At 36.2% G+C, this 14590-nt stretch overlaps 1 protein-coding gene across 21 annotated transcripts in view; it reads left to right on the top strand.

Annotated features, from left to right (window-relative positions):
- Positions 1–14289, top strand: part of BIRC6 (baculoviral IAP repeat containing 6) — a 210554-nt gene extending 196265 nt beyond the window's left edge. For all 21 annotated transcript variants that reach the window (XM_060412314.1, XM_060412311.1, XM_060412309.1 and 18 more), the window contains 3 exons: positions 4838–5026; positions 7273–7407; positions 13159–14289. In XM_060412314.1, the coding sequence (XP_060268297.1) occupies positions 4838–5026; positions 7273–7407; positions 13159–13338 (504 nt within the window). In that variant the 3' untranslated portion in view covers positions 13339–14289. The remainder of the gene's footprint in view (positions 1–4837; positions 5027–7272; positions 7408–13158) is intronic.
- Positions 14290–14590: the final 301 nt, after the last annotated feature.

Here is a 14590-nt window from a genome sequence, read left to right as displayed (position 1 = left end):
AATAATCTTTTGCATTCTTATATAATTGAACTGTTTCTCCATTTTTTACTAACTTTCACTTTCATTATTTCCCTTTTACTGATAATACCACTATTATATCACCCTCCCTATGCTTTAGATGGCTTACTAAATATCGCTTTCCAGATCTGTGACAAAATTGACGTGAGCAAGAGCAAGAAAGGCTATACATTTTTTGTGGCAAGAATGAATAGCCTTGTCTTCTCCAGAACTTAGGGGAAACTTTCAGTCTTTCCCCAATGAGTGTGTTCATAGCTGTGGGTTTTTCATAAATATCCTTCATCATGTTGAGGACATTCCCTTCTACTCCTATTTCCTTGAGCATTTTTATCATGAACAGATGCTGGATTTTGTCAAATGCTTTTTGTATCTGTTGAAATGATTGTGTTATTTTTATTTTTTATTCTATTAAATGTATTATTATTTAATGAATCAATCTTGCTTTCCTGGGATAAAGCTTAGTTAGTTGGTCATGATGTGTGATCCTTTTTGTATGTTCAGTTCAGTTCAGTCGCTCAGTCGTGTCTGACTGTTTGCAACCCCATGAATTGCAGCACGCCAGGCCTCCCTGTCCATCACCAACTCCCAGAGTCTACCCAAACCCATGTCCATTGAGTCGGTGATGCAATCCAGCCATCTTATCCGCTGTCATCCCCTTCTCCTCCTGCCCTCAATCTTTCCCAGCATCAGGGTCTTTTCAAATGAATCAGCTCTTTACATCAGGTGGCCAAAGTATTGGAGTTTCAGCTTCAACATCAGGCCTTCCAATGAACACCCAGGACTGATGTCCTTTAGGATGGACTGGTTAGATCTCCTTGCACTTAAAGGGACTCTCAAGAGTCTTCTCCAAGGCCGCAGTTCAAAAGCATCAGTTCTTTGGCATGCAGCTTTTTTTATAGTCCAAATCTCACATCCATACATGACTACTGGGAAAACCATAGCCTTGACTAGACGGACCTTTGCTGACAAAGTAATGTCTCTGCTTTTTTAATATGCTGTCTAGGTTGGTCATAACTTTCCTTCCAAGGAGTCTTTTAATTTTGTATGTAATTGGATTCAATTCACTATTTTTTTTTCCCCCCTTTTCTTTCTGTCTGTGTCAGGTAGCTTATGGGATCTTAGATTCCCACCAGGTATTGAACTTCAACCCAGGCATTGAAGGCGCTGGTCCTAAGCACTGAACTGCCAGGGAAAGTCCCAGTTTGCTAGCATTTTGCTTGAGGATTTTTTGAACCCATATTTCTAAGAAACATTGGTTTGTAGTGTTTCTTTTGTGTGTGATACTGCTTTATAAACAAGAAATAAATGCTTCTAGGCAGGAATGCATTGCCCCTGTTCTTTGTTAGAAACTTTCTTCAGAGGCAGACTACAGAGCCTTAGGAAAAAGTAATTTTTTTAATTTAGATTTTGGGACCCACAATTACTGTTTTACCCTTTTGTTTGTACCCATAAAAGTACTCTTGCCAGATTAAAAATCGTCCACAAAAACTTCTGAAGATTATATGCAATTTAAAAGATTTCCAAAATATTTGGAACAGTGACAAACATTATTAGAATTGCTTAGTCTCTTTGTAATGAGACTCTCAAAAGAACATTTTATTTGTGTAAAAATAAAAAATTTTGTAGTGTTATGTCATAGGTCTCATACCCAGCAGTAACCTAGTAATAGTCTTGATTATTTGCATAATTTAAGGTCAAAAGTCATATTGTTCATTAGAACTATCATCAAGAATTACTACATTTTGTCAGTAACACCAAATTTTACAGTTGTTTATGTGACTGGTTTTTAATGTTGCTATAATATACCTAAAATATGTATTAATGTCTTATAAATAACTTGTTACAGTTGGATTTTAATAAAGATGTTGTGCAAGGGTAAACATACTTAATGTCACATAATCAACCATTCATAAACCTGTGTATAATATAATAATGTATAAATCCTAACATTTTTCTTAAAATTAAAAGTTCTAGAAATCACCTGCTGATTATAGTCCTACTCAGTAGCAGCATAATTTTCTGTAGAGGAGGGTACTTGCTATCTTGAAAAGCTAAAGCATTTTAACTAAGACTTGTTTCTTTCCATTATCCTAAACATGTTATTTCATATAATATAGTTTCTTATTACAGATTAATATTTTGGATTATATAGTCTATACTTTGCTGTGTTTGAAATATCTATAATAAATTTTTTTAACTTGACAGACTAAGTCAAAGAATTAAATCTTCTGACATGATATAGTTTGAAAATAAAGTCACTGATAGAAGTCAAGATTGCTGACTGGTTGATGGCCTAATAGCAGATGCTACAGCAAGGTTAAAATTTTTGCTTGACACAGTTAATGCAAGGAAGCTCTTATATGATTCTTGATTTAGTCAGCCTCTGAGTAAATTATAATGAGAACATCTTGCAATTTTGTGAATACTAACATAAAGCTAAAGAGGAGAGGGATAGTAAATTCAGCCTATGAATAAAAGGGGTTTTTTTTACTCTTTATGAAAATATCAGAGGACTGACCAAAAATCAGTGAATTTACACTATGCAATGAAAATATATTGTTTATTATTAGGTTAACTTTAGCATAATTTATGTACATAATATGGTATCCAGTAGATGTTTTTCTGCTAATTAATGACTCATTCTAAGAAAGCGCTTGACCAGATGTAGCTATGATGAATATTGGGTTTTTTTTGGTTTGCTTGTTTTTTGGTTTAATCCAGGAAGCTCTTAAGTTTTGTTGATCAAAATGGAGCTCATGCTGACTCCTTTTTGTGTACCCATAAGTTAAAATATATTGTTTTTAGAGTAAGAGTGATTTTGTTTTGTGTTTTGCTGTCTTCTGGATGCATGGTGTCATTTTTACTCCAAGAAAGACTAGCTATTGTGTATCAATTACACTTACTTATGAGTCCTACTGTTTTACACCCCGTGACACCTTCGTTAGTTCTCACAGTTGCGGGTATGGTTTCTGTTTTACAGATGACCAAAAGAAGGGCTCTGAGGGGATGAAGTTATTCTGCCTGTCTTGGTCTCACTTACTTCATAACATAGTGTTTCTCAGAGTTAGATAAGTCATTAATTTCAAATATTGAAAATCAAACCCTTTTAAAAAAGAGAAATTCTTCTTCTCAAGGATTTATTTACTGGTTTTTCATGGGAATGTTTTTTGGGCTACAGTAAAGTGTGCTGTGAAATAAAATGAGTAAATCTGTCAGATAATTCAAGACCCCAGAAATTCCAAAAAATGAATATTTTGACTCCTAAATAGCTTGGTTCACTGAAGAAAAATGAAGCAGCATTTATGTAATCTCCTAAAAGATGTATGTTAAAAAACATGAATAGAAGATGCCCATTAAAAGTAGATTATGCTATAATCTAGCATAAAAGACCACATGTTATCAATTACTCTTTGAATTTAATTCCAGAAATATTGATCTCTGCTAATGTGTTATAAAATGCAAATGTTATAATTCATTTTTTTAGCAGAAAATGTTATACTCAAATTTATATCTCTAGTTTTATATCTCTAGTTTTCTTTGTTCTATACACAAAACATCTATTTTTTCATTTCCTTTGTTAGTTTAGCTGTTTTAAAAAACCAAATGTAGTATGAATCTGAAGTAGTTTATAAATTGTTTGAATCCCCAGCTGCCTGAGTTTATAAAACCATATTTTGCCTCAAAGAATGTGAGGTTACGTAAGTAACTGAATCCTATGTTACAAAATTTCTTTCTCTGCTTTTGTAGAAAATGAGGATATACCCTACTTATATAAGAGGAAGGTTATTTAAAAGGGAAGAGGAAAGGATATAATAAATATCCCCTGGAAGATTATTTCAGAAGTATCAGATTTGAGTTGAGGGGAAGTATATAGTCAAGGGAAATCACTTTCCTTCAGTAATATATTTAGTTTCAGTAAGTTTAAAAATTATGAGATCTTTGCCTTGAAATTAATACACATTAAATTTTTTGTCTATAGTTGACCTTGACCTCAATAATATGGTTACCTGAGGTCATATTTCACCTTATTTATTCATAGGTCATATATTTCAGGTTCAGGTTTCCAATTTTTAACAGTTTTTAAGAAAATCTATCCCTTTTCTAAGGTGCATATCCTTGACTTTGCTTAATCATCTTTCCTAATGAAAATGTTTTTAATCCTTTTTAACTTATGAAGTGGGCAGATTGTAGCTAATATTTTCCTGCCTTCAAAGATTTCATATTAGCTAGTTATATATTAGCAAGCAGTACTATATTAATAAGAACCTCTCAGTATTGATTATATCTAGAAAAACAAACCTGGTGTATAAGTAGGGGATCAGAGGTGGTCTTAGAACCATGTCGTCTTGCCAGTGAAGGGTCTAGTAAGATTTTTGCGATACTGTGAAAGTCAGTTTTCCTTGGAATTGAAGTAGAGACTGCCTCATGTAGTTTTCCTTACGAGTGAGTATTGTTAAGAGTACATTGTTAGCGTCATGCTCTTTAAGGACAATCTGAGTAAAATGATGTCTAAATTGATATGAGATGTTTATAAGCAAGTGTTTTTTCAGTAGTTCTAGGAAATAGGATCTTCAAGCCTATTTTTCTTTTTCAAAGATTTAAGAATGTAAAACATATGATATATAAACATTATATAAGATTCTGCTGTACCTTTGCTTTAATAAAGTACTTCAGTGTCAGTTATTAACATCGACTTTATGGTGATAAAATTATGTGGAAGCACTTACTCAAAGGGACTCCTCGTTGATGGAGCAAGGTATTAGTTCACTGGAAGTAGAAATGTCCTGTCGTAACTGTTTTTTGTTTCTTTCTTTGTCAGGTGTTGGTGTCTGTTCAGTCCCTTATATTAGTAGCGGAGCCTTATTTTAATGAACCAGGATATGAACGGTCTAGAGGCACTCCCAGTGGCACACAGAGTTCTCGAGAATATGACGGAAACATTCGACAAGCAACGGTTAAGTGGGCAATGCTAGAACAAATCAGAAACCCTTCACCATGTTTTAAAGAAGTATGTTTAATAAAATTAATGAAATACTTTTTTAAAGCACTATAGAATATAGTTTATTAGTATTATGCTTGCATTTATATTTAGAGTCTCTGTGCTGTAACTGTCTTTAATCATTAAAAATCAGTAGTAGTATAGTACAGATGAATTTTTTAAACCATTATTTCCTAAAAGACATCTGACTATGTTTTTGGACAGTTAGAGGTTAAGATATTTTTCTTGGAAAAGGAGATGGCAACCCATTCCTTTATTCTTGCCTGGGAAATCCCATGGACAGAGAAGCCTGATGGGCTACCGTCCATGGCGTGGCAAAGAGTTGAACATGACTTAGCAGCTGAACAGCAGCAGCAGCGAGATACTTATCTAGTTATCTTGCAGATAGAAACTTTGCGCTTATACTCATATCTGTGAGTCAGCATTGAAGAAAAAGATAGTTTATTTTCTTTAGGAAAAAGTTGGATTACTTTCTGAAATGTCTTGATACTGTGACATGCTTTTATTCTACCACATCCTGAAGTGTGGCTCTTTTCCTGGGCTTAGTTACCTCTCTTTAGTCTGCCTAAAATATGATTTTATTTTTCACTTGTCATATCAGATTACTTTATCATATCTTAACACTATAACTTTGTCATGAAACATTTTTGTTCTTCAATTGTACTAGAAACCATGACACTTTAGAGGAAAAACTGGCATATTTACCTGACAGAAAATTGATCTTTAATATCTTTAAAGATATTTAAAATCTTTAAAGATCCTGTAATATTTTTAAATTGATCATTAATTTTGTTAAGCAAATATTGTATTATTACTATGTAGCTATATATACAAAGTTAACAAGTGGCATCATTGAATCTATTGAAGGAGTGTAAAAAACGTTTCTTCCTTTTTTTATTACTAAATGAATTTGCACTTTGAATGACAAAGTTGGGTATTTTATTTTTTAAAGGCTTGTATTCAAGGCTGTGGATAATTATTACTTTTCCTAATATAGGAAATACAAACATGCATTTATTTATGCTCTTAAGCATAGTGTTCTGTCCCTTTTCAAACTTGGGTTACTTATATTAAGCAACTCATTTTGCAGCCATTATCTAGGTATTGCACTAAGGTACTCTGAACTCAAGGAAAAATGAAACTCATTTCCTGCCCATGAAGAACTTAACATTCCTCCTGTTTGTATCATAAACTAATTTCTCAGTGTCCTTAAGATTCAAATAACGTATCCAGATACATAAACTACTTGACAGGTCTACTAGAGTATATAATAACCACCTCAAACCTAAACACTGTAAAACTGCATTTGATTCTCCCTTTCATCTTTCATCAGAAGCACCATTTAAACCCCAGACTGTAGCCACTTGTGGCTTCGTTCTTTTACTCACGTACCACATTCAGTCTATTCACTGAATCTTGTTCTGTGCTTACCGTGGCTCTTCATGTTAGGTTGTTTCTTACTCATTTTGTATCCTTGTATGCATTCCCAGGCTTTCCTAATGACTTTTCCATTGCAGGTATTGTCTTGTCTTAGGGGAGACAAGCTCATTGAGCAGTGTAGTAAGTAGCTCACTCATAATACAGAATAGTAATTCCCGAATGACCTATTTTCTAGTTTGAATTTGTCAAAAACATACTTTTGCTATATACACAGAAATTTTGCTCAGTTTTCCAAAGAGAGAAGTTTAAAAAATTGAAATGTAAAGTATGTCTATCACATGGAGATAAGCTTCATAAAATAAAATCTTGTTCATAAGTTAACCAGAAGACAAAATTAATAGTGCCTGTTTTAGGGTGAGGTTCTGATTTTTATGCAAATACCAATGATTTAGAATCTCTACCCATCCAGATGTTGTTTGAGTTCTCTTTGAAAGATAGAAATTGACAGTTTTTCTGTTTTCGGTACTTTTTGTCCTAGTTATTCATTTATTTACATTTACTTCTGATCCTGTTGTGTTCTAGATATCTTAACGTTCTCTGGATAAGATTAACTAATGAAATGTCTGAGTGGGATAGGACATTATTTTTTGCTCTAGAACCTGGCTGTTTCAACACACATCATCTGATGCCATAATCCTGATTCTTCCCTGTTATTAATAATAATGTACAGTTCACCACACTGAGTTCTCTGGAGACAAAAAAAAAAAAAAAAATTGCCGTATCTTTTAAATTTTATTTCTTTGTAACGCCACATATGTTGTCTTTTAAATTCTGACCTGATCACCTTTTGTCCTCTGGCGTGGTTTACTCTTAAGGTTATACATAAACACTTTTACTTGAAAAGAGTTGAGATCATGGCCCAGTGTGAGGAGTGGATTGCTGACATCCAGCAGTACAGCAGTGATAAGCGGGTTGGCAGGACCATGTCTCACCATGCAGCAGCTCTCAAGGTGAGTAACCCTCCCTCACAGAAGCCTTGCTGGTGGCTTTAAAAGAATAGATGTGTGTTCCCTGACAGAACTATGACCATTAGCAAGAAACAGTAAATGTATTAAGTTCAGAGGCACCCCAAAAGTCTGCAGAAAAGATACATTCCTTTTGACAGTGAATTGACAGTTCCTAAAATTAAAAGTGAGGATAGGAAGTGAGCCAGCAGAGCTCCGTGGAGTTGTATGGAGACGATGGGGAGACGCTGTGCACTGCGTTGCTCTGTGCCTCTTCCTTTGCAGGATTTTGTTCCTTGGAGTAGTGAGGGAGACCGTAGAGCCCCTGACAGCTGGTTGGTTGTCGTAGTTAGTGTCTGTAATAGAAACCTGTTTGGGAGGAAGTGAGCTGTTGTTTCCAACTTGGGTGTTCACAGAATGGAAATGTAGAACATGATGGTTTGGGAGTGAGTGAATTTTTTTTTTTTTTGGTGGGAATCATAGCTTCAACAGCCACTCTTTTTTCCCTGCCTTGGGATATCCGCTAGCCTCTGTTCCTCTTATCCTCCGTTGATTACAGTTATCTCTACTGGCTCCTTTCCTTCTAACTTTAAAAGTATCTTCACTTAAAATGATTAGATGATGATGATGATAAGGGTTTATTAGTTTTTTATTGGTGAATTTTTAAAATATTCCTGTTTTTTCCGGTTACACACAGAAATGTCTATGAATGTAAAACCATGTGATATCTGAGGCTTGCTTCAAAATAAAATGACAAAAGTGGTGGGAATATAGATGAAGGAAAACTAGCCATGAGTTGATAAGTGTTGAAGTAGACTCATGGGAGTTTTATTTTATATTCTGCCTACTTCTGTGTATGTTTGAGATTTTCCATTTGATATAAAAACCTTTAAAAAGAAAACTGTTTCTTCTTAACATCTGCATCTTCCTAAGATAGTTTTATCTTGCCCCATTTATAAAAATGTTTTTGCCTTTTTACTACCAAACTAGAGCTGTCAATACTTTTGCCTCTGTTTTTAAATGACCCTCTCACCAAAGAGCATTTTGCAGTTGAATTTCCATTCTGTGAAAGTTATCAACTCTCGTGGTTCTCAAAGCCAGTGACCCTGGCTTCCCGTCTACAGACCTCATCCCCCCTTGAGGCCTTTACAGATGTTGCTTTTCACCTGCTGTGCTGGCTCACTTCCATTCAGTTTTCATCTTAAATTTTGCTTCATGGAACCTGCCTTGACTTTTAAATTGGATGATTTCAGTACAATCTCTTGTAACACCGTACCTGCCTATTAAAAACACTCATAACACTGATGTAATGTTTGTGTTTTCCCCTATACTTTTCATCGGTGGACTGTCCTTCCACTTGTTTTTTCTAGTGCAAACTTTTAAAAGTTGTGTGCTCTTAGCATTCTCAAAATTATATTACTGGCATATTACTTGGATATCCTGTCTTTCTAACTTTCTGTATTTACTTACTTTTAAACACTTTTCTCTGTCTTAAAATCTTCAGATGATATTTATATCCCCCTTCATCTAGTAAACCTATCTGTTCAGTGCTGGGTCCTGTCAGTGCTGCCTTCATACAGGAATTTCTCTCCTCATTTTCCTCTTCAGTGCTCATAGCTCAGTCTTCCTCTCCTCTCATTCCCACCCTTACAGTTTTTTCTGTAGCACATAACCAGATCGACATCTTCCCAAGTGTGTTTAGATATGTCTTTCCCTGACACAAAAACTCAATGGCTAAATTCCAGCGTCTTTGGCTTTGTTACTTCAGTTGGTATCTTGCTTTTATCTCAGATTCTCTTTGTGTTTTTTTCCTGTGTCATCCTGATTTAAAAATCTCTAGTTCTGAATCAGCCTACATTTTTATCATCTGAGATATACTTTCGCTGCTGAATGCTAATTGAGAAAAGTACGCAGCTGTTCTGTTTAATTTCACAATAAAGGCATATTATTCCCACCTTAACTGGGCCTCCATAATTGTCAATTTTGTTTTTTCTTTAGTTAATGTTTTCTCCTATTGTTGATGGTAGAAGGGAAATTGGGGCTAGAAAAATTTTCAGTTGCCAGTATGTAAATGTACTTTGAAGCCTTACAAATGGCTGCAAATGTATAGTTGTCTTATCTTGCTTATTTATGTAAACTACCAACCAAAATGTAGGCTCTTTTAAGTCAAAGATCATGTAGTTGGTCCTCTGTATCCACAGGGAATTAGTTCCAAGATCCCCTGCAAATACCAAGATCCACAGATGCTCAAGTCCCTTAGAGAAAATGCATTGTATAGTCTATCTCTGTCCAGCTCTATCTTCCTTATTTTACTCACTGCTTTTTACATTATTACTGTTGAACACACTGCCTTGTTTTATGAATGTTGGTTAATTTCCAGCGTCAGCTATTGACATTCCTAATTTTCAAAGTCCTTAGTGTGAGATTTGAGATCCTTTGTCTCCCACTAGAAAGTTATAAACTGAAGTTTAATGCTTGTAAACAACCAACCACTCTCTGTTAACATGTCTATCAGTTCAGTTCAGTCACTGAGTTGTGTCCGACTCTTTGCGACCCCATGAATCGCAGTACGCCAGGCCTCCCTGTCCATCACCATCTCCCGGAATTCACTCAGACTCACGTCCATCGAGTCCGTGATGCCATCCAGCCATCTCATCCTCTGTCGTCCCCTTCTCCTCCTGCCCCCAATCCCTCCCAGCATCAGAGTCTTTTCCAATGAGTCAACTCTTTGCATGAGGTGGCCAAAGTACTGGAGTTTCAGCTTTAGCATCATTCCTACCAAAGAAATCCCAGGGCTGATCTCCTTCAGAATGGACTGATTGGATGTCCTTGCAGTCCAAGGGACTCTCAAGAGTCTTTTCCAACACCACAGTTCAAAAGCATCAATTCTTCAGCGCTCAGCCTTCTTCACAGTCCAACTCTCACATCCATACATGACCACAGGAAAAACCATAGCCTTGACTAGATGGACCTTAGTTGGCAAAGTAATGTCTCGGCTTTTGAATATACTATATAGGTTGGTCATAACTTTTCTTCCAAGGAATAAGCATCTTTTAATTTCATGGCTACAGTCACCATCTGCAGTGATTTTGGAGCCCAAAAAATAAAGTCTGACACTGTTTCCACTGTTTCCCCATCTATTTCCCATGAAGTGATGGAAACGGATGCCGTGATCTTCGTTTTCTGAATGTTGAGCTTTAAGCCAACTTTTTCACTCTCCTCTTTCACTTTCATCAAGAGGCTTTTTAGCTCCTCTTCACTTTCTGCCATAAGGGTGGTGTCATCTGCCTATCTGAGGTTATTGAAATTTCTCCCAGCAGTCTTGATTCCAGCTTGTGTTTCTTCTAGCCCAGCGTTTCTCATGATGTACTCTGCATAGAAGTTAAATAAGCAGGGTGACAATATACAGCCTTGACATACTCCTTTTCCTATTTGGAACCAGTCTGTTGTTCCATGTCCAGTTCTAATTGTTGCTTCCTGACCTGCATACAGATTTCTAAAGAGGCAGGTTAGGTGGTCTGGTACTCCCATCTCTCTCAGAATTTTCCAGTTTATTGTGATCCACACAGTCAAAGGCTTTGGCATAGTCAAGAAAACAGAAATAGATGTTTTTCTGGAACTCTCTTGCTTTTTCCATGATCCAGCGGATGTTGGCAATTTGATATCTGGTTCTTCTGCCTTTTCTAAAACCAGCTTGAACATCAGGGAGTTCACGGTTCGCGTATTGCTGAAGCCTGGCTTAGAGAATTTTGAGCATTACTTTACTAGCATGTGAGATGAGTGCAATTGTGCGGTAGTTTGAGCATTCTTTGGCATTGCCTTTCTTTGGAATTGGAATGAAAACTGACCTTTTCCAGTCCTGTGGCCACTACTGAGTTTTCCAAATTTGCTGGCATATTGAATGCAGCACTTTGACAGCATCATCTTTCAGGATTTGAAACAGCTCAACTGGAATTCCATCACCTCCACTAGCTTTGTTCGTAGTGATGCTTTCTAAGGCCCACTTGACTTCACATTCCAAGATGTCTGGCTCTAGATTAGTGATCACATCATCATGATTACCTGGGTCGTGAAGATCTTTTTTGTACCTTTCTTCCATGTATTCTTGCCACCTTTTCTTAATATCTTCTGCTTCTGTTAGGTCCATACCATTTCTGTCCTTTATTGAGCCCATCTTTGCATGAAATGTTCCCTTGGTATCTCTAATTTTCTTGAAGCGATCTCTAGTCTTTCCCATTCTGTTCTTGTCCTCTATTTCTTTGCATTGATCACTGAAGAAGGCTTTCTTATCTCTTCTTGCTATTCTTTGGAACTCTGCATTCAGATGCTTCTAACTTTCCTTTTCTCCTTGGCTTTTCACCTCTATTTTTTCACAGCTATTTGTAAGGCCTCCCCAGACAGCCATTTTGCTTTTTTGCATTTCTTTTCCATGGGGATGGTCTTGATCCCTGTCTCCTATACAATGTCACGAACCTCATTCCATAGTTCATCAGGCACTCTATCAGATCTAGTCCCTTAGATCTATTTCTCACTTCCACTGTATAATCATAAGGGATTTAATGTAGGTCATACCTGAATGGTCTAGCGGTTTTCCCTACTTTCTTCAATTTAAGTCTGAATTTGGTAATAAGGAGTTCCTGATCTGAGCCACAGTGAGCTCCTGGTCTTGTTTTTGTTGACTGTATAGAGCTTCTCCATCTTTGGCTGCAGAGAATATAATCAATCTGATTTCGGCGTTGACCATCTGGTGATGTCCATGTGTAGAGTCTTCTCTTGTGTTGTTGGAAGAGGGTGTTTGCTCTGACCAGTGCATTTTCTTGGCAAAACTCTATTAGTCTTTGCCCTGTTTCATTCCACATTCCAAGGCCAAATTTGCCTGTTACTCTAGGTGTTTCTTGCTTTTCCTGCTTTTGCATTCCAGTCCCCTATAATGAAAAGGACGTCTTTTTTGGGTGTTAGTTCTAAAAGGTCTTGTAGGTCTTCATAAAACCTTTCGACTTCAGCTTCTTCAGCGTTACTGGTTGGGGCATAGACTTGGATTACTATGATATTGAATGGTTTGGCTTGGAGATGAACAGAGATCATTCTGTCGTTTTTGAGTTTGCATCCAAGTACTGCATTTTGGACTCTTTTGTTGACCATGAAAATGGCAGTATAGGTAATACAAAGTTAGGTACTCTCTCTAGATCTTTTTTCATTTGTTTACATTTTCAAAAATTCTGATGATGAAATTATTTCTAAGGTGTATTCCAAGCATGGTATGAGATAATGAGTATGAAACATTTCAAGTGTTCTGTATAAGGCCTAGTACCTGAGAAATACTGTTTTCATTTATTAAAATAGCAGTGGGTTTATTTTAATTTATGGACTGCTTTTCTCAAAAATTTTTAAGTCAGAGGCAGCGTGTATTACAAGTCTAGATATTGTCTTTAACTTAAAACTATATATTGCAAATGACTGGTGTCCTCTAAGCCATTAATAATGCAGTTTCTTTTACGGAGGTTGGGGCATTGGTAGAGTCTGTGGTCATGCTACTCAGGTACTCAGGGCTTATCAGCAACATCAGATATTTTGAGATAGAGATTTGTGCCAGTTTTGTTCACTTGCCTGTTAGAGTAGCTAGCTTAAGGAAGATCCACAATAAATATTGGTAGACCCAATTCTCTGGATTTGTTTTAAACTCGTTTCCTCCCTTCAGTGATGTTGTGCTAATCCTAGCGCCTGCAATTCTAACATCACTCCTTCACCCCTGCACAGCGTCACACTGCTCAGCTCCGAGAAGAGCTGCTCAAACTTCCCTGTCCTGAAGGCTTGGACCCTGATGCCGATGATTCCTCGGAGATGTGCAGTGCCACAGCTGGTGCTGAGGAGACTCTAATGCATGATCAGGTCAAACCTAGCAGCAGTAAAGAACTCCCCAGTGACTTCAAATTATGAGCTGCGTTGACTTGGACATCATAGACACAAAGGCTTTGAAGCACAAGCCAAATATGTCAATATTTGTATGTAAGAAACTAATTATGTAATAGGTAATGAAACTGAAACTATACTACACCCTTAAGGAGATCCAGTTTAATTCAAGGTGATCTTTTATTTACCTGTACAAGAGTGTAAACTTTTGTGTGCTTTTATTTTTCAATTGTGAGAACCACTGATTGGTATGTTCAACAAATTTGTGTATACAAAGAAATGGAGAAATCACTGATTATATAAGGGAAACTACCTTAGGAAAGAATGTTTACTGAATGTTTGTTTTCTTTTTTTTACTGTAGAGTGAAGGGTTGTTAACAAAGAATATATATTGGTCATTCTTACAACTACTATTTAAAGTCAGCAACTTTTCACTGAATTTGATAGATTTTATGTTTGGCCATATCTTCATGCTCATATTTGATTTCTGAAGACCTCCTCCATACACTTCAATAAAAGTTAAATGGACATACCCCCTCTTTTTTGATTTACTGGTACATTTTTTAAATGATAAATCTGCCATAAGATGCATTATAGCTGAAGACTTGCACTTGTATGGATGAATTTATTACATTCAACGTATTTAATTTTATGCTTTCTAAAATTCTAAGATGCAGAAAAATAAATGAACATGATTTTATTATATGCCAATATTTGGGCCTGTGAATGTATCTGTTATTTGAATTTAAGTCTATGAAAAAGAATGGTCAATTTGAAAAGTCACTCTAAACTGAATTTTCCTTAAAGGGCTCCTGTCTTCCTGGACTATCTGATTTTATTACTAACATCACATGTATGTATGAAACACTGAGGCTCTGTAGAGCAGAGAGGATGGACCTCTCTGGTGCTGTACTTGCCATATAGGCTCATTTTCATGCAAATTCTTCCTAGAGCCAAATAAATAAAGACTTAGGTGTATTAGTATGTCTTATTTCTAAAACAGTTTGCGATGGTGTGAAATACTATTTCTACAAGGAATTGGACATTTTCAAGAGCTACTCATGGGAAAGGAAAGGATATATATATGTATATATATTTCTTTTTAGGCCAGTTATCACAAAGGAGAACCTAAAATGATTCTTGACGGTGTCTGTACAAAAAAACTGGCCTGTGAAAACCCTGAATCTGGAGCTGACCAGGAGGAGAAGCTGTATCCTGAACAGTGAGTTCATCTGTGAAGGAACAGGAAAAGTAGGGATCGTGATACTCTCACAACAAG

The sequence above is a fragment of the Ovis aries genome, chromosome 3 (genome assembly GCF_016772045.2).
Source record: "Ovis aries strain OAR_USU_Benz2616 breed Rambouillet chromosome 3, ARS-UI_Ramb_v3.0, whole genome shotgun sequence".
Lineage (NCBI taxonomy): Eukaryota > Metazoa > Chordata > Mammalia > Artiodactyla > Bovidae > Ovis > Ovis aries.
The sequence above is the reverse complement of the archived record's forward strand: the minus strand, read 5'-3'. Positions and strand labels throughout refer to the sequence as shown.